Source organism: Vidua macroura, chromosome 22 (assembly GCF_024509145.1).
Source record: "Vidua macroura isolate BioBank_ID:100142 chromosome 22, ASM2450914v1, whole genome shotgun sequence".
In the NCBI taxonomy this organism is placed as follows: domain Eukaryota; kingdom Metazoa; phylum Chordata; class Aves; order Passeriformes; family Viduidae; genus Vidua; species Vidua macroura.
In genome coordinates this window covers 2,715,448-2,737,426 of record NC_071592.1, presented here as the reverse complement: position 1 = coordinate 2,737,426, position 21,979 = coordinate 2,715,448, and the positions used below count along the sequence as shown (strand labels likewise).

At 47.4% G+C, this 21,979-nt stretch overlaps 1 protein-coding gene across 4 annotated transcripts in view; it reads right to left on the bottom strand.

Annotated features, from left to right (window-relative positions):
- Positions 1-1,660: 1,660 nt before the first annotated feature.
- ARHGEF12 (Rho guanine nucleotide exchange factor 12) overlaps positions 1,661-21,979 on the bottom strand; it is a 75,411-nt gene continuing 55,092 nt past the window's right edge. For 3 of the 4 annotated variants that reach the window (XM_053996923.1, XM_053996920.1, XM_053996921.1), the window contains 21 exons: positions 21,307-21,412; positions 20,697-20,909; positions 20,194-20,323; positions 19,837-19,872; positions 19,093-19,247; positions 18,400-18,546; positions 17,596-17,681; positions 16,684-16,809; positions 15,394-15,508; positions 14,431-14,531; positions 14,251-14,328; positions 12,976-13,051; positions 12,416-12,583; positions 11,841-11,928; positions 11,007-11,096; positions 10,786-10,862; positions 10,210-10,437; positions 7,175-7,666; positions 4,998-5,323; positions 4,012-4,084; positions 1,661-2,506 (listed from right to left, as the gene is read on the bottom strand). In XM_053996923.1, the coding sequence (XP_053852898.1) occupies positions 2,496-2,506; positions 4,012-4,084; positions 4,998-5,323; positions 7,175-7,666; positions 10,210-10,437; positions 10,786-10,862; positions 11,007-11,096; positions 11,841-11,928; positions 12,416-12,583; positions 12,976-13,051; positions 14,251-14,328; positions 14,431-14,531; positions 15,394-15,508; positions 16,684-16,809; positions 17,596-17,681; positions 18,400-18,546; positions 19,093-19,247; positions 19,837-19,872; positions 20,194-20,323; positions 20,697-20,909; positions 21,307-21,412 (2,922 nt within the window). In that variant the 3' untranslated portion in view covers positions 1,661-2,495. The remainder of the gene's footprint in view (positions 2,507-4,011; positions 4,085-4,997; positions 5,324-7,174; positions 7,667-10,209; positions 10,438-10,785; positions 10,863-11,006; positions 11,097-11,840; positions 11,929-12,415; positions 12,584-12,975; positions 13,052-14,250; positions 14,329-14,430; positions 14,532-15,393; positions 15,509-16,683; positions 16,810-17,595; positions 17,682-18,399; positions 18,547-19,092; positions 19,248-19,836; positions 19,873-20,193; positions 20,324-20,696; positions 20,910-21,306; positions 21,413-21,979) is intronic. The other variant, XM_053996922.1, reaches the window with a different exon arrangement.

The following is a 21,979-nucleotide window of genomic DNA, read 5'->3' as shown; positions in this document are numbered from 1 at the left end:
CAGGGACACAGCTGCCCCTCACCCTTTGGGTTACCCCCAGGCAGAATGAGGGGGTTTTTGGGGGGGAAATCCGCTCCAGCAGGCAAAAATGTGAATTCACCAACTCGCTGCACTCCCAGCTTTTCACAGAGGTGAAACCAGGAACCACCACAGACCTTGGAATTCTGGAGAGACCCAGAGAGGATTTTGTGCTCAACCACGAGCAAAGAGCAGGAACCACCCAGGCCTCCCCAAACCCCACCTTTGCTGCTCTTCCAGAACATTCTTCCAGAGCCAGACTGAGCTCCCTCTGTTCTGGAATTCCATGGAAGCCTCTGGGAACCCTTTAGATCACTGAGGTCACAACAGCTGCTCCTGTTTTGGAGTGTGGGGGGGGGGGAAAGGGGTCCAACCCCAGGTCTGGCTGTTGCCCAGCTCTCTTCCTGGCAGCATTCCAGGCTGGGGGGTGCTCAGGGGAAATCTGGATGTTTATAACCCTGGAATTGTGGGGCTGAGGTGAGGAGGGGAGAGCCCATCCATGAGGATGGAGTGCTGGGTTAATACTGACAATAATCCCACACATTTGGTGCATCCCAAAAACCCAGGGAGCTCCTGGCAGCCTGCAGGAGGCTCTGGCTGCTGCTGGCAGTGGTGATGCTCTGGAAACAACAGGAATTCCTCCCTACCCTCCAAAAGGGCTCCTGGCTCCAACTCCCACACCAAAACCACCTCTGCTCCCTCTCCTGCCACCTGAACTCATCCCCCACAGGTTCCTGGGGGAAGAACAAGAGCTGGGATTGCTCTGACAAGGGACAGAGGTGATTTCTTGCCAGAAGGGAAAACGTTTGCTTTAGAGGAGCAGGAGGATCCTGGTGCTGAGCAAAGCTCTGACTGTCCATGGGACGTGCAGGATGCTCCGTTTGGCTTCCTTGAAGAGCTCAGATCTCGGGCAGAGGGCGTGTTCCTCACACACCTGGCAGGAGCAGCCCAGCCCAGTGGCACTGGGGGCAGCTTGAACCACCCTGTGCCAAGCAGGGCAGTGAAAATTCATCCTCACCCTCATTTGCTACGGAAAAGCCCAGAAAAACAAGGAGATGCCTAAAGGGCGGGCAAGGGGCAGTGGATGCAGAACTCCTTGCTGCCAGCCCCACCTTGTGTGGAACCCAGCACGGGGGGTGGGTAATGCATGGAGATGGGCTCAGGGCAGAGGCTGTGCCCAGGGTTACCCCAGTTCCCATCCTGGCAGGAATTCCAGCTGCAAAGCCCACCAGGACAGGCCTGAGGAAGTGCCCAAGAGCTGCTTCAGCCTCCTCAGGTCACCAATCTCCCTTTGGGTGAGAACACGTTGGCACGAATGATTCCAAAAACAAAACAAAACAAAACAAAACAAAAAAAAAGCAAAATTCAACAAAATCCAACCCCACCCCAAAAAGAAAAAAACAACCCCAAAGCCCACCCCGAGCCCTCAGCAAGACATACTTCAGGTACTAAAACTTACTGGCCCTATAATCAGCAGTACCTGTGGCTAACTCCATGGCAGCCCTTTTTCATTCAGTAGTGAATCAGGGGCAGAGCTGCCCCACATCTTTGAAACACTTCTGGGTTTGCATTTTTTTCTCTTTTTTTCTTTTTTTTTTTTCTCTCTTTTTTTTTTTGATCCAGAGAAGAGTTACAAAAGTGCTGCAGGTCGAAGTAATTTTTTTTTTTATCACTTTACAAAGGAAACAATGATCAAAGCCAACGAAGTCAAGAAAAAAAAAAAAACAAAAACAAAATTAAACCTCCTTCTCCTATCCCAGCAAAGGAATGGGAAAGGGGAAAAGGAAAATTCGCCCATCTCAAGTGCCTGGCTGTTTAGTGCATGGAAAATTCCTGTTCCACACGTGGTGACATGAGCAATTCCCATGCAGCTGGTTGGATACAGACAAATTCCAGCCATAAATTCCATCCTAACACCTTCATGAGTAGCTCTTGGTAGTCTGAGTGCCAGCAGGGAGTGCAGAGTCCAGTCCAGTGAGGAAACACCTGCACACAGGTCCCCCCTGTCCCCTCACCAGGCAGGGTGGGCCAGAACTGTCACTACCCAAAAATAGAACAAAAAAAAAAAAAAAAAAAAAAAAAAGGCAGATTAAAAAATTAAAATGTGCTTTCGATACACGGAATGAAGTCAAATAAATACATCAATTTTTTTTTTCTTTTAAATGTCTAAATACATTTTTTTTTATATCCTACACCCAAAGCTCTGTACATTTGGTTTGGTTTTTTTTTTTTTTTTTTCTGTTCTGAAAAAAAAAAAAAAATTGAATTTCTGGTAGCAAGGAGAGGAGCAGAATAGAATAGACTCCCTCACTGACAAGATAGTGCAGATGCCCCACAGGAAAAGCACCCCATGCCCACTTTGCTAGAGAATTCCTGTTTGGATGCTCCAAACCCTCATCCCAGAGTCCACAGGGGAGACAGCGGGTGCTGTGTCCTGATTCTCTTCATCCAATCTTCAGCCACTCCTGGAAACACGACTAGCTTTTGTCTGAAAAAGGGGGAGAAAAAAAAGGGAAAAAGGTGGTGAGAGACAGGGATGCACTGGGAGATTGTGGCCCTGTTCTTTTAAAAGTTTTAAAAAGTTCTAAAGTTTTCTATGCCTTCTGATGTCGACATATTTCTACTGTGTCGCCCTGGTTATCAAGAGTTTTCTAAAGCCTTCTGAGTTTACATTCTTGTAGAGAACTTTCTCACACAACTTTCTGTAAACAACCTATTGTTTTGCATTCTTTCATAGAGGCAGAGAAATTTGATGTGCAGGTAGTTTGTCCAGTGTCGTTGGAGAGGTGGCACGTTCACCCTCCAATCCACTGGCACCTTTTGAGAACTATAAAAGATTGGAGTCAGAGAAAATAAATGAGTCTCTTCATCGTGACCAAGGCTGTGCTGCGTGGTTTTTGCTTGTGTCATCTGGTGACACTACTGGAGTTCTCACACATGTTCATGTAAATAATGATTGTTTTGCATTCTTCTTTGTGGGAGGAGAGAATTGATGACTGTTGGTTTGACCAGTGCGGTTGGAGAGGTGGCAATTCCATCCTCCAATCCACGGTCACCTTTAGAATTCTATAAATTGTGAAGTCAGAAATAGAACTTCCTCTTTTCCCTCTTCTGCATCTGAAGCGAACGCGGGAGTTATTTCGTGTCGTAGCGCGACGGGAGATGAGCGTGCGGCGCTTCCGAGCGCTCCCGCGGCAGAGCCGTGCTCAGGGGCAGCTCCACACCCATCTCACCTCCAAAGCTCGCCCGGCAGCTCAGCAATTCCACCTGGAGGGCCCCGGGGAAAGCAGAGCCAGGCTCAGCATTTCGGGAACCTCCCTGTGGGACTTCCCACCACTCCGGCCAGCCTGGAGGAGAAGCTTCACCCTGGGATGAAGGTGTGGGGCAGCTGGAACAGAACTTTCCAGAGCAGGAACAAGCTCCGCTGAGCCTCCAGGGATGGAGCTGACCTTTCCTGCAGGCAGCACTGCCAGAGCTGCTCAAGGAGGTGAAACCTTTTCTGGGCATGTGAGAAAGGCCAGCTGGAGCTCTGATACCTCAGGATTTTATACTTTTCATCTATTTGTAACCTGCAGTTCTTTAGTGTAGAACTCCAAACTCCACACCCAGTGTGAGCTGCTGCTTCCCCACTTGGGGCAGACACAGCAATTCCTCTCCAGGCCTGGCAATCAAGGACCCCTCACTGCCTCAGGCCTGAGAGATGGAAACAAAAGTGAGTTGGGGGAGCAAACTTGGGGTCAATTACTTCATTAGCTGCAGCTGTAATTGGCAGATTCACCCCCAATATGCAAATGGACCAAACCTATAAAAGTGTGAAACTCATGACCAAATATCCATTTTGGGTGGGTTTTGTCTGCCCTAAATGTACCTGAAGGCCCTTCAATAAACAGAACTGCTTTTTATTCTCTTAATTCTGTCTGGCCTCTGTTTTTAGGTGGCCCAAACAGTCGACTTTGTGCTCTGGGTTTGATTCTGGGGCTCAGGGGCTCCTACCTGAGTGCTCTCCTGTGGAGGCTGAGCCAGCCAGCCCCTGGCGCCGCAGAACGCTGTAATCCTCCTCAACCTCCTGCAAAACAACAACAACAGCCCCAAAACTCAACTGGCTCTCCGTTCACCAAGCAAAGAGGGGTTCAAACAGGAAAAAGGGAAATTTCACTGCTGCAAACAGCCAGGTTGGAGTGAGCCCCCTCAAATCCTTCATCAGCAGCTTCATTTGCATGCAATATTCAGATTTCAGTGAAATGAAAGGCTGGCTACTGGATGTTTCACACATCAAACCTTCTGTAGTTATTCTATAAAGAGAATCCCCATCCCATGCACAAATCACGTGGAATATACAGACCCTGAAAACCTCAATATCCTTGGTGCAACTCAGAGTCTTCATCTGACAGCACGAGCAGCAGCACACGAGAGATTTCACAGAATCACCAAGGCTGGAAAAGACCTCTGAGATCTCTGAGTCCAACCTATGCCCTAAGACCACCTCGTCACCAAGTGCCACATCCAGTGTGACCTTGAACACCTGCAGGGATGGGGATCCAACCCTCCCACCTCTCTGTGAAGAACCCCTCCCTGATCTTCATGCCAGGAATCCACATTCCTCAGGCCAGTGTCTGTTGAAAACTCCACTTTTGCAGGCTTCCTACCCCTCAGAAATTTCTCCAGATCAAAATCAAAGCAATAAAGAGCCAGCTCCAGCAGAACTATTGGCCTGTCGTGATCCACCACTCAATGCACACAAAACAGCAAAAAAAGCAACAGATTCTGCTCTAAAGTCATCCAGGAGTAAGAGCCAGAGATGAAGAGAAATGTGGCTGTGCTCTTGCCCATCAGAATTATTTTAAAGCTTTTTTCTACCCCAAAACTGACCGGGCATGGAAATGATCAAACGCTCAGGTGACCATCAAACCTTCTACGTGCAGTACTGATAACAATAACGACAAAAACAACCATAAAAAAGAACAAAAAAACCAACGCACCTTCAGCTTCTCCAGGGCATCCTCGATGTTGTGGATGTACTGCATGAGCTGCACTCGGATCTCCAGAGGGAGCTGAGGGCTGCCCAGGAAGGGGCAGGGCTCCTCCAGCCCTGCCCAGCGCAGCTCCTCGGGGAACGGCGAGCTGCCCCCGTCCGACCGGGCGTCCCTTGGGGACAGGGGCTGCTGCTGCTGCTGCTGCTGCTGCTGCTGGGGACAGTCCAGGGGGGGCTGCCTGTGGGAGGTGCACTGCAGGACCAGGGCTGACACCTCCTCGTCCGTGGAGCTCTCCTGCACTGTTCCGTAGCCGTCGAGGATCAAATAATTTCCTGCGGACACAACGGGGTTTGAAGGCTCAGCGGGGTCTGAGTTTGGGAGACAGAAGTGGGGGTGTCCCACAGCCCATCTCGTGAGAAAACAAGTCCCACAGCCCATCTCCCTAGAAAAATCAAATAATTTCCTGCAGAAACAATGGGGTTTGCCTTGACTCAACCAGCCCCAAGAAGCTTCAGGGCTCAGAGGGGTTTGAGAAGATCCTAAGAGACAGAAGTGGGGGTGTCCCACAGCCCATCTCCCTAGAAAAATCAAATAATTTCCTGCAGAGACAATGGGGTTTGCCTTGACTCAACCGTCCCCAAAAAGCTTCAGGGCTCAGAGGGGTTTGAGAAGATCCTAAGAGACAGAAGTGGGGATGTCCCACAGCCCATCTCGTGAGAAAAATCAAATAATTTCCTGCAGAGACAATGGGGTTTGATTTAACCATCCTCAAAAAGCTTCAGGGCTGAGGTGGGTTTGAGCAGATTTTAAGAGACAGAAGTGGGGGTGTCCCACAGCCCATCTCCTGAGAAAAGAAGTCCCACAGCCCATCTCCTGAGAAAAACCATTTGTGAACACTCCAAAGATTAGTGGTGCTATTAGACTCAGCTGGTTCTGAATGGGTTCAGAGATCAGGGATGGCTTTTACACTCTACATTAAAAAAAAAACCATAATTAAATGGACAGCACCTGTACTCAATGAACCTTCTGGCTCCTCTCCAGCTCAGGATATTCTGTGAGCTCATCACCTCCCTTCCTGCTTGCCCAAAATCTCTGTTTCTATGATAATATCTCAAAATCCTGCTCTTGCACTAATGGCACCTGACAAATTCAGCAGCTGGATTCCCAAACTCCACTCCCCTGGCACTTAGGATGCTTTTAGATGGGTGAGGTTTAAAGCAGAGCTTGCTGATATGCTAAAAGATAAAGTAAATACAGGCAGAAAATGCTTTCACAGCCTGCACCCAGAAACAGGAGTCTATTTAATGAATATCTCTATAATACCACAGGCAAAGCCAGCAGAGGGGACTCAGAATTGACTAAAAACAGATCAGTCTCATTTTGATGTCCCCATACAGTTAAAAAAGTAAACAGTGGAAGAGGTGACAAATAAATTAGATGCTTCGAGTTGTTGGCTCAGTTTTAATAATTTAAAATGTCTCAGTGAGAAAAATTATTTGCACTATGTAGTTGGAAAGCAGCATTGGGACAGTCATAAATTGGCTTATCCACGTGGATATAATCCAATTTTTAAATAAGAGCATATTTATGGGTAAGAGACTTCTGTGTGGCTGTTAGTGTTGAATCCACCTGATAGCAGCTGCTTCTACTACAAAAAGCACATGAGATAAACCTCAGCTTCTGTGCTAAGCTTGGTGTGCTCAGGTAGCTGTCCAATGGTCCATGTGCAGCAATAACAATAAAAATAACAAAATAATAAACTTTTCAGAGGTTCAGAGTGTGGCAAGGTTACAGGAGGCTATTACAGTGTAAAATTAAAGTCTTGAGCTTCTTTCCTGAAGCTTGATCAGGGAAAGGGCTTTATAAAGTGCTTTGCCTGCAGGGAAAACCTTTTCCCTACAGAACCCTTTAGGCAGTAGAGAGATGAAGTGGTGCAGGCCAGCCACAGCTGAGGGCTTGGCTTGTGCCTGGTGCCTCTGCAATTGCAGTCTGACACAGGGTGTGTCCCCCAGCACTTCAGCTTCTCCTCCAGCACACGGAGAATGAACCAGGCCCGTGCTTGCACAGGGCTGAAATGACCTGGCGAGAGCTGGGAGCTGACTGTCCTACCCCAGATAAGCAAAAGGTGAAGTGTTAAATGGACCTGGCCATCATCAGCCCCTGCAGGAGTGCCCCAGGCTCACCTGAGATCCGAATCTGCACCTCCTCCTCCTCCTCCTCCTCCTCCTCCTCCTCCTTCCTGCCCAGCAGCTCGCTCTCGCTCTCGCCGGGGTTCTCGTCGCTGTGAGCTTCCCGAGCATCGAAGAAACGCTCGCCGCTCTCCTCAGCCCCCAGCCCCTCCAGCTCCGAGCTGGAGCCCTCCAGGTTCATGCTGTCCGTGGGCAAAGCGCCCCTGGCAGCGGGCTCTGTGCCCACCAGCTGCATGGCATCCCCTGCGGCCGGGCACTCCGCTGCAGTCCGGGGGCCGTGCCCGCCCGCGGCCTCTCCAGTTCTGCCGAGGGCTCTGTCCTCTCCAGGCTGCTGGAATTTGCTCTCAGAGGGCTGCAGCTCGTTGCCACTCTCTGTCTGGGCTTCCTGGGACACGGTCCTGAACCTGGGCAAGCGCTGTCTGTCCTCCAGGGGCCCCTTCTCAGCCAGGCCCAGCTGCTGCACCAGGAGCTGCCTCAGCAGCCCCACTGCAAGGACAGGCAAGGGTCAGATGAGGTGGACAGGGGACAAAATGACAAGGACAGGCAAGGGTCAGATGAGATGGACAAGTGACAAAATGACAAGGACATGCAAGGGTCAGATGAGATGGACAAGGGACAAAATGACAAGGACATGCAAGGGTCAGATGAGATGGACAAGGGACAAAATGACAAGGACAGGCAAGGGTCAGATGAGATGGAAAGGTGACAAAATGACAAGGACAGGCAAGGGTCAGATGAGATGGACAGGTGACAAAATGACAAGGACAGGCAAGGGTCAGATGAGATGGACAAGGGACAAAATGACAAGGACAGGCAAGGGTCAGATGAGGTGGACAGGGGACAAAATGACAAGGACAGGTAAGGGTCAGATGAGGTGGACAGGGGACAAAATGACAAGGACAGGCAAGGGTCAGATGAGGTGGACAGGGGACAAAATGACAAAGACAGGCAAGGGTCAGATGAGATGGAAAGGTGACAAAATGACAAGGACAGGCAAGGGTCAGATGAGATGGACAGGGGACAAAATGACAAAGACAGGCAAGGGTCAGATGAGATGGACAGGTGACAAAATGACTCCAACTTTGACCCTGCCGAGGAGCTCACAGCTGTGGTTAGAGCAGGGGATTCCCACCTCAAGGGAATTGAGAATATTCCACTAAGGTTTGAAATGACAGCAAAAAAAAATAGGAAAAAATCTAAAAGCATTTCCCCTAAAATTCCTTCTGGCTCCTCTCCAGCTCAGGATATTCTGTGAGCTCATCACCTCCCTTCCTGCTTGCCCAAAATCTGTTTCTATCATAATGTCTGGAAATCCTGCTCTTGCACTAATGGCACCTGACAAACCCAGGCAACGCTCCCAGAGCACAGAAGGGATTAAAGCAGACACAAAGGTCACCCTCTGACAGAGGTGTGACTCCTTGCTCTTGGTTGGAAAAACAGGGATAAAAATTAATGTATTAAAGGCTCCAGCCTCACTCCCCTGTTTTACCTTGCAATATGTCAGGACAAGTTGCATCTCCTTGGAGAAAACCAAAGAGATTTTCTCCAGAAATTATCCTGAGTGCCTGGGTTTTACCCTGCACAGGAGCTCACAGCTGTGGTTAGAGCAGGGGATTCCCACCTCAAGGAAATTGGGAATATTCCACTCAGGTTTGAAATGACAGCAAAAAAAAAAAAAGAAAAAAGAAAGAAAAAAAAGATCTAAGAAACATTTTCCCTATAATTCAATGCAAATTTATGCCTGGTTGAACTTCAACCCACATTCCTTTAGTTCCCAAATTATCCCAACCAAACACTTCATAATAGGGACATATTGTTCCAAACAAAAACGTGCTGCTGTCAAGAACCTCAGATTGTTCCTCCTCACCACAAAATGCTTTTGCAACACCCAAAAAAAGCTGTGATGTCACACAGCAGAACTGCCACTCAGCTCAGGCTCTTGTCACAATTTGGAGAGCTGCTCTTTTAACTCTCAACACTCAGGAGATGCTGTAGGGTCACTAAAATTGTCCTTACACACCCCTAGGCTAAGATTATTTTAGCTGTGGTCTCTTAAAACAAGTGCCAAGAATATCTGTCCAATATTCAGAACTAGAAAAGAACTTTAAATCCTCTAAGAAGGGAGAATAAATGGAATTAAAGGTCTGAGATAACTCTGAGAGTACAGAGAACTGTCATTGCTTGGACAGAGAGATGGAAAAGGCAAATGGGGCCAAGGATGTGAGAGTTCTGCATTTTGGTAAAAGCAAATATTCCACAGACTCTTCCCTCCAAGTACAACTGAGGGACTTTGTGTCCCTCCCAGAGTTGCCAAGGAGAGATCTGTGGATTAATGAATTCATTCAAATTTTAGGGAGTTCTATTTAGGAGTTGCACTGCCAGAGCTGATCCAGCAGGTTGCAGAGCCCTGAACTCCTCCTCTGAAAGGAGAGCAGAGGAAGTGATTAAAAACCTTAAAAACAATTTCAAACAATGATTTGTCCCATCAGGAAAACTTCTCAACACGCACAAGTGTTGATCTAGTCAGACCCAACCACCTCCCAAGTACTCAGGAAATATCTGAGCCTGGGCTTTGGATGTAAGTGAGCCTAACAGTTTGTAGGATTTTACAACAAAAAAAAAAAAAGAAGAAAAAAAAAAAAAAGAAAATTGTATTCTGCAACAATTCTGCAACACAAGCAACCTCTCCAGTTCTGCTTCAGTGCTACAGAAATAAGGCCAGGGCTGACTGCCTTGTCTTTAAAAACTGCTGACCAGCAATGGCACTGGGCACTAAGTTCTGCAGTGTGATTCTGCCATCAAAGCACTCCATGGATGGTAGAAATTCGTTATCACCCTCATTTGAGCCACAAAACTCCAGAAAAACAAGGAGATGCCTAAAGCCCAGGGAAGGGGCAGTGCATGGATTCAGAACTCCTTGCTGTCACATCCCTTCTGTGTGAAATCCAGCCCAGGGGGATGGATGATGAATGGAAACGGGCTGTTGGACCAAATTCCACCTCCCAGCCCCACCCCAGGGTGGTACTCACAGTTCCTCAGGGCATCCCGTGCCCACTGCCCCTCTGGCACCGAGGCTGAGCTGCTGGCTGGGTGCTCATAGCAGGCAGAGGAGTCCTTCAGTGCCAGCTCTGCCTGCTGCACCTTCTCAAACTGTGCCTCAGCCCCCAGCAGCCCTTCCACCTTGGCCTTCTCAGACATGATGGGTGAAGAGGACTGAGGGTTCAGTATTAAGGGAGACTCCAGGCCCAAATCTTTATCTAGAGAACAAAAAAACCACAAAAATTCAGGTGAAACAACAAGGATAAAACTGCAGAAAATTGCACTCTGGAAGCACTAAGGTTCTTGAGCATGGCTTTGCTACAAGGCCAGCTCTTTCCAGGGTTCAAAAAACTCTCTAGCAGGTTATAAATCAGATGGGAAGAGGAAAAGGTGCATTTCCAAGAGGTTCAGCATCACTTCTCTGAATGACTTGTAAAGAAATCACCCCTTTCCAGAAAAATCTCAAAGCTGCCCTAGGATCCCCAATCCCCCAGGATGATGGCTGGGCACACCTGCACTCCGTGGAGCAAATCTCCTGCTCCCACTTCCCTGAATCCCTGCTTTACCTGGACTCTGCAGGCTGCTGGCAGGAATGTCATGCTGCTCTTTGAGCTTCTGCTGCTCCTCTTCCTCACGCTCCTCTCTGCAGGGAGGGAAGAACAAACACATCCTTTCAGTCAGCTTCATCTGCAGGGGAATCCATGCTTTGGAGGGCAATTTGTAAGCAGGAAAAGGGGTGCTGGAGAAAGAAAAATCAGCTTTTCTTCCTCCTGCAGGTTTGACTTACTCGCCAGGGCCTGACTGAGGCAGTGGGATCACTCTCCTGCTGCTCCCCATCTTCACAGTTCCTGCCATCTGAGCTATAAGGTCCTGCCAGCTGCAGCAGAAACAGCAAATAAAACCATGCAGCAAGTGAAACAGAATGAGCATTTCTCTATTTAATCCTCTTAAACCCAGTTGATATTTATTACTGCTTTTTTTACCAAAAATAAATGTCTTTTTTTTTTTTTTTTTTTTTTTTTAAGTTCTGCTACACTCAGTCCCCCCAGGAACACCCTGAAATCACCACAGCATAAAGCTCAGCTCACCTGGATGCTCTTCAGCAGATAGAAATGACAGACAGGGCCTTATCACTTGTCAGATCAACCAGTTAATTGATATATAAATACATAAAAAAGCATTATTTCACACATCACTGGAGTGTAATACATGCAATATGTATCCCATAAACACATCTATCCCTGTGTGTTCTTTAAGAGAAAAGAGTTTCTCCCAGTAAAGCTTTTAGCCATGGAATCCAATTCCTGCAGTGGGGTGTTTATGATGCCAGAATGTAAATCTGCAAACATCTCTGGTGCTGCATGAAGATGCAGAATTATTTCTGTGTCTGATCTGGCAGTCAGGCCCAAAAACCTCAGCATTTTAAGGGTAAATAAAAGCATTTTGGAGGTCAGGAAAGAGTCTGGAGTGAGCCAGCTGGGAGGGACTATCCACAGATGCTTCCTGCAGGACCACCAGGTTTCCAGCTAAGGCTGGAGAAGGAACTCAGGGAATTCATGGGGTAAAAGGTCTCTCAGGTGCAGCAAAGCCAGCAGCAGGTGGAGCTGACCCCAGGACTTACACATTCTTCTCTGAGACCGTCTGTGCCACCAGCTCGTAGATGTGAGCCCCCGTCGCCGACATGGAGATGACGAAGAAAGCTTTGTTATCTGCACCAACACAGGGAAGGGAACTGAAACAGCTGCCAGGTCCCACACAGCTTCCCAAAAATTCCTACATAACCCCAGCCCAAAGCAAGGAAAAAGTCCATGAGATAACTCTCTGACACTAACACAAAAACAATGACCTTGTCCTATCAAAGAAATGTGCCCTCAAAAGGAAAAACCCATTTCAACCCATTTTGAAAAAGCTCCATTTCTCCTCTTTTCCCTTCTAATAATTTCCAGAGTGCTTTTCCTCTAACACAATCAGAGTACTTTCATTTAGAGGTCTATTTAAAACTCAAGCAAATGCCTATTACTGATGCAAAGAAGTTAAACAGCTCATCCATACTGAGCGCGGTGTTGGACAACCAAGAATTAAACCTACGCAGTTTTCCATGTTCTACTCTGAAAATCTACACAAAATCATCTTCCTCAACTGAGCTAATCTTTATTTTTGGCTTCTCTTCTTGCTTTCTCAGTGGGCTGCACTGACCTGTGGCCACCTGGCGAACCAGCACAGTGTTGAGTTTGATGATGGGGCTGAAGGTGTGTTTGCTGTCAGCTGTGGATGCCAGGATCTTGCTGTGGCACTTCAGCACCAGTTTGTCATCTTGTTTCTGCAGCAGCACCAGGATGTCCTCCAGCAGCAGAGTGTACAGATCTGCCCAGAATGCAAAAAAAGCCCAGAATGAGTTAAAAGATTCCCATCAGAAAGCAGAAAGCTGCGTTTCTGATTACTCATGCAGAGGCAGCAATCAGTGCTGTGCCATCCCAGGCAAAGCTTGCAAATCTTCCTGGTGAAAACTCCAGCAGAAAGCTACAGATGGAACTGGATCAGCTCATGACTGACTGCTGTGTCCCTGCGTGGCCCTAATGATGCTCCAGCACATTTCAGAATTGACAAGAATAATTTAATCAGCTCAGAGAAGCACACAGGCATTATTAGAGGTGGCAGTAAGAAGCATAATTGGGAGCTGCAGCAGAGCTTTTCCCTCTTCTCCTTCCCAGCAAACCCACCCAGAGCCAGGGGATGAGGGGATGGCCCAGACTCACCGATGGTTTTGTCACGATTCACTTTCCAGGTCAGGGGCCCTTCATGAAGCATCTTTCTCTTTGTTAGATCCAGGTTCTGTCACCAGGGGAAAGAAAAAAAATGAAATTTCCAGGGAAGCAAGTCATGATAAAACACAGGGATGCCAGAGGGACTCCAGTTTGGAGCTAAGCAGCTAAACCCAGGCTGGGAAAAGAAACACGGAGCAGGGAACCCAAAATCTTCTCAGAGATGCTGTTTATCACTTTCCCTCTTCCACTGCTCTTTTCCACATGCCAAGTGCCACATGGTGGGGAATTCTCCCAGCAAGGCAAGCTCCTGGGGCATTAGGATGTCACCTGTTTCCTAGGAGGAGTTTTTCCAATACCCCATATTCAGCTCTAGCATTACGACTGATTAAAGCTGCAGCACTCGATTTGCAAGTCAAGTGTGCCTACAAATTATTTACAAATCATCCCAATGATCTGACAGGCTTTGTAATGTCAATGGATTCTTCAGGCACTTCAGTGCTTGTGACATTTAGATCTGCAGGCAAGCAGAAGTGACAATTTTCACAATTCATCCCTTCCAAGTCTCAGAGTCTACAATCAATGACAGCGAGATTTTCGTAGCTGCCAGAAGTTCTTCCTTCCCTTGCTAAATGCTTGCAAGTTTATTTGGGGAAGGATACATGACACAGTTTCACAGAAAAGTTGGGGGTTTTTTGATTCACACTGACTTTGAGGGAGGTGGGGAAGAAACCAGCAGGTAACCAGCTTCCAACAAAACTGCAGGGCTTTACAGGAGCCGTGAAACAGAATAATTTTAATACTGGACTTCAGGTTTTATTTGGCTGTGTGGATCTCCCACGTTTCTGTACAAGCTCTCTTTTTAAAGCCAATTCCACTGTTACACCTCAGGGCTCTCTCTCCAAGGCCTCCCCAGTTCCAACAGCATCACTAAGACATGCACTCACATGAGATAAATATCCACAATAATCTCATTATCTGCCAGATATCTCTTCTGGGATACAGTGCTTGAGCTTGCAGGCCATAAAGGTTTGTTGCTCAGAGCTGACAAGCTTCATCAGCACCATGATGTGCAGAACTGAGCTGTTAGAGCCATAGAAATCTTCAGGAAGGTGGCAAAACTCACATTTCTGAGACTAATTGTTTTCATTTTCACGCAGAAATATTTATCTCCAAAGACCACTTGATTGTGCACCAGAAGAAGCACAAAGTGAACGACAGGGCTGCAAACTCCATTCACACAGGGCTGGTTTTGATGCTCTCACTCACCCTGAACTCATCCATCATGGGATCCTCTGACTGCTTCAAGTAGGAGAGGTCGAGTCTCCGCTGATAATCCTCCAAATGCTGCAGGAAATGCAAGGAAATGGTCACTTGGAGCAGCAAAACTCCCCAGAGTGCAGCTTTATTGCTGTCCCCAGCCCTGGGTGTTCACTCTGGCCCTCCCACCTGCTTGTTCTCTGACTCTTTGACAGCCTGGTTCACGTGGTTGAGGATCTGGCGACAGTGATCTGCTGCTTTCTTGACTTTCTCCTTCTCCTCAGGCAGCTCTGCAAGAATAAAACCAGGTGGGACAGTGCTTCCCAGCAAAGGTTTGACCAGCCAGCCCTGCAGGGCAGTTTGCTGGCCTCAAATTGGACGAAGAGGAGTTAAACTCACAGAGAAGTCTATCAACAAAAGCACTGCAATAGGGATAAAAATGAGATTTGTGACAGGAGAGAATTGATTGGGACCTGCACATCATCACACATAATGCAATTGTTACTCCCCCCTGTTTTAGGGCCTTGTGACAACTATTCACAATAATGTGGGAAACCTAAAATCCTTACTAAAATCCTAAAATCCTTACTAAGAGTACAGGCACAGGTGAACCCATCAATTCTCAGCAGCACCAGCAGCCACAGTGAGAATTCACTTAACAGGAACATCAACCAGTACATCAAAGATAATGGAGTATCACATGCTTTCCTAATTAGGATTAGAGGGAACTTGTAGCTGCAGTCTATTTTTATGAGTAATGAAATTTCTCTGCAGCAGGTATCAGGTAGTAAAGCTGGGAAGGCATTTTGTGCTATTATTTATCACATTTCTACCTGTTGTGCTGGGAGTATCTTTCAGTGTAACAAATCCTAATTAAACCCCACCCTCTGCAAGAGCATGTGGATGTTCTGTGCTGCTTTAGAGGTTTGATAAATTCACTTATTTCACACTGAATTTCCTTTTTATTTTCCTAAGGAGGAACCAACACTGGATTTTTCTCTTTATTATTATTTTTTACACCTCCTCTGCAGGAGGGAGCAGTGAGGTCGCAATGAAAACAGAGAGAGACACATAAAATTAAAGTGTTATTTAACACATTTACCTAAAAAACCTGCAGAGATGGGTGCCCAAATCCCAGTGGAAAGGCTTTACCTGTGTATTTAGCAATGTTATCCAGCAGAAGGGGGTATTTAGTCAACCTCTGCATCTCCGTGGGGATGATATCCTTCAGCTGCAGCCGCCGGCACAGGGGATTGCTCTCAGCATCCTAAATTTCAACAGCACAATATCTGCATTTGTCATTTTTATTAAGGCCATAATTACCTGAATGCACAACATCTATTCATCACTTAAACATCTATTACTTCACTTTCCAGTAATTAAATACAAGACAAGAGATGCCAAGATCTATCACCCAGACAACACATCCCCTCTCCATCTGCAATTACCCAGAGGAAAAGCTCATCACAGCAGCAGTGCCTTCCTCCCCTCATTACTCCCCACGGGCATGGGCCCATGCCCAATCCATCTCAGTCAGCAGCACCCAGGGAACACATCAGTTTGGGCTTTCACACTGCAGCAGAACACAGGATATTTGTCAGGATGATCTCCCCTTGTACTCCCAGAGCTCCTCCCAGCCTGTGCTAATGGAGATAATGTTCTGTAAATGCCACGTGGAGCCACAGCCCACTCCTGGCAGGCAGAGCAGCTGTGCAGCATCTTCTGTCTCCTGCTCCTGGTGCTCTGAGCACTCTGCCCCACAGGATCTGGCATCCTGGGGCAGTGGCCAACTCCAGGGAGATGGCATCTCCTGCCTGGGACACTGTGCTGGCCTGCATTCCTTCAGGACACTCTGTGCTCCCCAGAACTGCAGGCTCCTCCCTCCAGAAACCACCAGGAGAGATAAACACAGCGCTGGAAATGAAGGCAGCCTTAGCCATGACATCACTAATAATTGCCATTAATTATCAGAACTTTATCTAGGAGGATTCATTGGGCTGTGCTGAAGCAACTCAGAGCTTAGGGGAAAAAACTCAAAAGCCTGGTGGAGAAAACTCAAAAGCCTGGTGGAGAAAACTCAAAAGCCTGGTGGAGAAATTGAGAGCTTAGGGGAAAAAATTCAGAGCCTGGTGAAAAAGACTCAAAGCCTGGTGGAGAAAAAGTCAAAGCCTGGTGGAGAAAAATTCCAAGCCTGGTGGAGAAAAATTCCAAGCCTGGTGGAAAAAGACTCAAAGCCTGGTGGAGAAAAAGTCAAAGCCTGGTGGAGAAAAATTCCAAGCCTGGTGGAGAAAAACTCAAAGCCTGGTGGAGAAAACTCACAAACCTGGTGAAAAACTCAAAGCCTGGTGGAGAAAACTCAAAGCCTGGTGGAGAAAAATTCCAAACCTGGTGGAGAAAACTCACAAACCTGGTGAAAAACTCAAAGCCCTGTGGCAAACTCACCTGCACGAAGGTCTGGAAGCGCGAGTCCTTCTTCTGGCGGGACTTGATGACCTCGAGAGCAAAGGGCTGGTTGCTGCAGAAGGTGGCAGTGGCAAGTTTCAGCTTCTCCTCTGCTGCTCCACTAAACTGTGCCAGAAAGCCAAAAAAGCCAAGTTTAGACAGGCTGGAGCTCAGCATGAGCCACCCTCAGCAGGCAGAACACACAGGACTGGGATCACCAGGGAATAAAGGAATTATTGACAAAAATGAGGAGGTATTTCTGTCCTGGTTCAAGGCTTTGTCTTCCCAGAGGAGACCTTTACATCTCAAACTCTTCAGTTCCCCTCAAACCAGCCCTCCAAAATCACAGAATCCCAGACTGGTTCGGGTTGAAAGGGATTTTAAAGCTCATCCCCATCATGGGCAGGGACACTTTCCACTACCCCAAAACATCTTGAACACTTCCAGGGATGGGGCAGCCAAATCTCTCCACAAAGATCTCAAAATGAAGCCTGCAACAGCACTATAAACTCCAAATTTATACATTCTAAGATTAGAAAATAGTATTTTTAACCATCGTTTCACTGCACCACAGGCAACACCAGGCTCACATTTCAGTGTTACTGAGATAAATCGTGCCACTGCGTTTTTCAAAATCCCACTCTCACCTTTATGTACCCAAAAGTACCTGTCTGTTCTACCCACACATCCTTAAATGTGTGCCTTAAATGACTCTAATCTCCAGTCAGATGAAAATCCTCTGAGCTCTTCCTCCTTTCCTTCCCCCCTCATCCTCCAGCTCCGTTTTGGCTCCAGAACTCGCAGCCCTTCAGTTCCCCTTGCTGGGAATTACCTCCTCCAACCTCTGGCTCTATTGGTCATTCCATGAGACATTATTTTTCAAATATAAGAAATATTTAAAAAGAATTTTACCCAGGAGAGCAAATCTTCCCCAATTTGGCCAATGACAGAAGTCTCATTCCTTTTTCGGACAGATTTCATCTGATCGTTCAGTGCAACTTAAAAACAAGGAAAAAAAAAAGGTAAATTTTACTAATAGTGGTCAAAAGGCTGGCTTCATTTTCAGCATTTAACATAAAAGCTATTCTAGGAGAAGATTAGATTTGAAATAATTTTAATTAGCTAACAAACAATATCCTGCAACTTAATACATTTAGAATATCTAATAAAATGTGATGTAACTCCTTGGCACTTTTGTATCACCTGGCTTCAAATGACCCCTAAGAACCATTCCAAACTTATCTTTTCTGAGGCTCAACATCATTTTTCTATAAACAGGAATAATGCAGAAGCCAGAAAACCACAGAACTGATTATTCAGTGGCTGAAATTCCTACTGTGAGCAGTCCTTTCCCTAAACCACGAGGAAGGGCCACCCTTCAGAAAACAGAAAGACCTCAATCTTCATAAATCTCTTTTCTGCTCTCTTCAGGAGCAGTTGTACCTCAAACCCTGGCTCATAAAGCTCACTGCTCCTTTCATCAAGCACGAATCAACACAGATAAGGAAAAGGAACACTGGACACACGATTCCTCATTAAAATATCTTTGTGAATCAGAAATGGAACAAGTGTGAGCAAAAGCAAGCCCAGGGCAGTGTCCTGAAGAATTCTGCTTCTACATCAAGCATCGGGCAAAGCTGCCTCGTGTTCCAGAGTCCCTTTGCTTCAATTTTTCAGCCACTGGAAGGCAGAATTCCAGCATCCAGCTGCTCCTACCATGCAGCCCAAGGATGTCCTCCAGGTTGGAGAAGATTTTCCGCTTGTCACTGGAGCTGAGGATGCCCTCCCTGGTGACCCTCTGGTAGAAGACGTTGTGCAGGACCTTCAGCGTGCGCACGTGGGCTCGCTCCGTGTAGAACAGCTCTGGGGAGACAGGGAGAGCAGGAGTGCAGCTGTGCAGCCACAGGTGAGCTCAGAGCAGGTCCCTCAGCAGCATTTCCCTCCCTGGTCCATATTCCAGGCTCTGCTGTAATTCCATGTTTGAGTTTGTAAAATTCCATCGTTTCCCCCAAACCAACAGACCTGAGCTCATGCAGAGGCTTCTGCAGGAGCTGCAACTCAAATCTGCTGAAGTTTGGGAGGAACATTTCCATCATCTGCTTCCCAAAAAAACAAGCTTTTCTTGTTTTCTTTCATAGAACATACTAAAATCTGGCTTTCAGTGCCTTAATATTTAATAACCACTTGATATTGTTTGTTTCTCCTCTAAGGACTGGATCAATCTCACCCCAGGTTATTTCCCAGTAACAAGCATGAGAACCCTTCAAACCAAAAGTTCTACAATTCTCCAGCCACTACTTCACTAAATCACTGAAGATAAACCTAATTGTAAATTTTTAAGAACTCCAAAGCTCCAGGGGAAGGTTTCAACTCTGAGCTTGGCCAGGTAGGACAGAACCTCCATCTCACCATTTATCACTTCTTGACGTTTGATTTCGTAGGGCTTGAGCCCCATCAGCACCTCCCTGCTCACAAGCTGCTGCCAGTTGGGAGGGTCCATGTCCATGTCGAAGTCATAGAGCTCATCCTCACTCTGCACATCTGCAAAGCCAACACTGTCCATCCTGATGGGAGGAGGGAAAAAGTGAGTTAACTCCCATTTCAGGGAAAAGCTGAGTACATCCATCAGCTTTATGAACACACTGTCCCTGCCAGCTGGAGGCTCTTTGATGCCTGAACCTCTGGGCACATTCTCTAATTTTGCCCTTTCCAGATTGACTGTTCTGACAGTGTTTTCATAACCCTCCTTTTAATGGCACAGATGAAATCATTTGCAGTCAGATACCAAGGCAGTGAAAAGGGCAGGTTACAGTTTCTTGCCTCTGTCTATCTGCAGGTACAGAACCAACAGCAACACAGGTTGAAAAGGAAAATAGGGATCTCTCTGCTCCTTAACCCAACTCCCATCCATTCAAATCAGTGGACACAGCAATCATTCCACTTCACTCTCAGATCAAAGGGGTATTTTTGCATGACTCGCTCCACCTGCCCTACAAATGGCTGCCAGTGTCTGATTTCATGTGTTCTTAAAGAAAAGAGATCATGCAGACAACTGTGCTGGCTCAGAACAATGAGCACTGCTGCATTCTGCTTCATAACTGCTTGAAATCCAAACAAATTCAGTCAAGTTCAAACATTTCCAAGCACACTCACTTGCGGAAAGGCTTCGGTGTTCCCATGTCAACCATCCTGCAAGGAAGGAAAGGAATCATTAGGGAAGCTTGTGCCTGAATTTCTCCCAGCTCAGAATTACTTCAGAATGGTGATCTGAGCTCCAAAGCAGAGCGTTTTGTCCCCTCTCCTGACAGTTTTCTATCACAGCAGAGACACAAGCCAAAGTTTCCTAATTCTACCAACAGTATTTAACACAAACAACGTCACTGTCATTTTATGCACTGAATTTCAGCAGCCACTGTCACACTGACAAAGGAGTCTCTACAATGATCTTTTCCAACCCGTTCCAAGATTTCCTGACCCTCTCTCCAGGCTGCCTCAAGCACCCAGAGTTACCTCTCAGACTCTCCCTCCTCCTCCTGCAGGTTTTCCAAAGGAGATGGGAACTCAAAGGTGTTGTTGGGTGTGCGGGGGGTGCCATCCATGGAGTCACTGGCAGGTGGGGCTTCCCCAGGCTGCTTCACACCTGGACACAGGATAAATGTGAAAGGTGAGGAACCAAGCTGGAGGACACCAGAGAACCTCCCAGCCTCTCCAGAGCCTCCTGATTCCAGGTTCAGAGCTGGAGGAACTCGACTCCCAGGCTGCTACGAACAAATCTCAGTGACAAGAGCTTCAGGTGGCACCTGTTGGGTTTTTCCTGTTGGATGAACTGGCAGAAGCCACTAACAACCCCTGCTGCTCGTGGCAAGATCCCCTAATTGAGGAAAGCTGATTAAGCTGAGGAAGAGCAGCTCGAATGACATCAAAGCGTCGCCTAATTGGCCCGGCTTGTTGCATCAGTGCTCTGCACATCCTGTCCACAGCACAGCCTTCAACCACTCTCCATTCCACCCTACCTGTGTCACTGTCCTTGCTGCCCTCTGGAGAGGCAAAGGGCCCCGTGGCCAGGGGGGACATGGGGTTGGCAGGGGGGTAAGGGGCATCTGTGCCATCGCTGGAGGAGCCGCTCTGGCGCATCTTGCTGGACTCGGGGGGCTCTGGGCTCACAGAAGAGGCTGTGGGTGAGTGCTTGGGGTGCCTGGGCTTCTGCATCTCCATGGCCCTGCCAACTGGACAGAGAGAATCATCACCCTGCTGAAACGCTGAGAGAAGCAGCATTGCAGGACCAAAACAGGTCTCAAAGCTGCGTTTGGACAGCAAGAAGTTTAAAATCACTCAGCTCTGCTGAAAATCACTCAATCCTACCCCAAAATGCCTCAGTCACAGCCCAAAATCCGACTCCACAGCCCAAAATTCGATTCCACAGCCCCTCAGGGTGAGACAGGGTTGGAAGGGAATTGGCAGAAGAGGGATCCAAATTGTGAGGACTGGGATGGGGTGAGGCAGGATGGGTGGGATGAGGTTTAGGAGGAGGGGTGTGGGAAATAGGGTTCCTGGCATGCAATTTTGAAGGCAGCAGGGGTTTTCTGTGGCCCTCAGGCTAGCAGGGCACAGGGGCTGACATACTTGCACTGCTGTCATGTCGGCTTGGTCTCCTTGGGGGGCCCAGAATGTTGGGGAAGCCTCTCCTCTTCCCTTTCTCCTCTCCTTCTTTCTCTTTCTTGATGCTTTGCTGCAGGTAAAGAAAAGCAAACTCATGGCTCACTGCTTCAAATCCAGCTGTTTACTGAGATTTTACTTAGTTCTTTAAAGCTGCAGAAGGGAGAGGACACAAAGCTTAAAAAGGTTTCACACTGTTTCACCTTTTTGGTTAGTGCAGAACTGCTGGAAACTCTCTTAATATTTCAAAGGAGGCTGAAATGTTGATGAAAATAAGCAGCTACTGTGACCAGATACACCCCCATGCTGTGGGAGACAAGGGATCACCCCCACAGGGATGAAGTTTTGGTGGAAATATTCATTATATAACTGGAAAAATGGGGGTGGCAGGGAGAAGAGCTCTCCTGCATCACACACCAGGAAGGTTTGGGTAAGTTTCTCCAGAAAAAAAAACTGAAGTAAACAAGGCAGCAGCTTTAATGAGACCCTCCTGTGGTTCAAGGTTGTGTTCTCTGAAATATTCCTCACCCAAAGTTTTAATAACAGCCAAAACCAAGGTGAAATCTCTGAATTTACTCAGAGATAAAGGAAATAATTCCAATTATTTCCAATCCCCGCCTCTGCCAACAGATGCAGAACC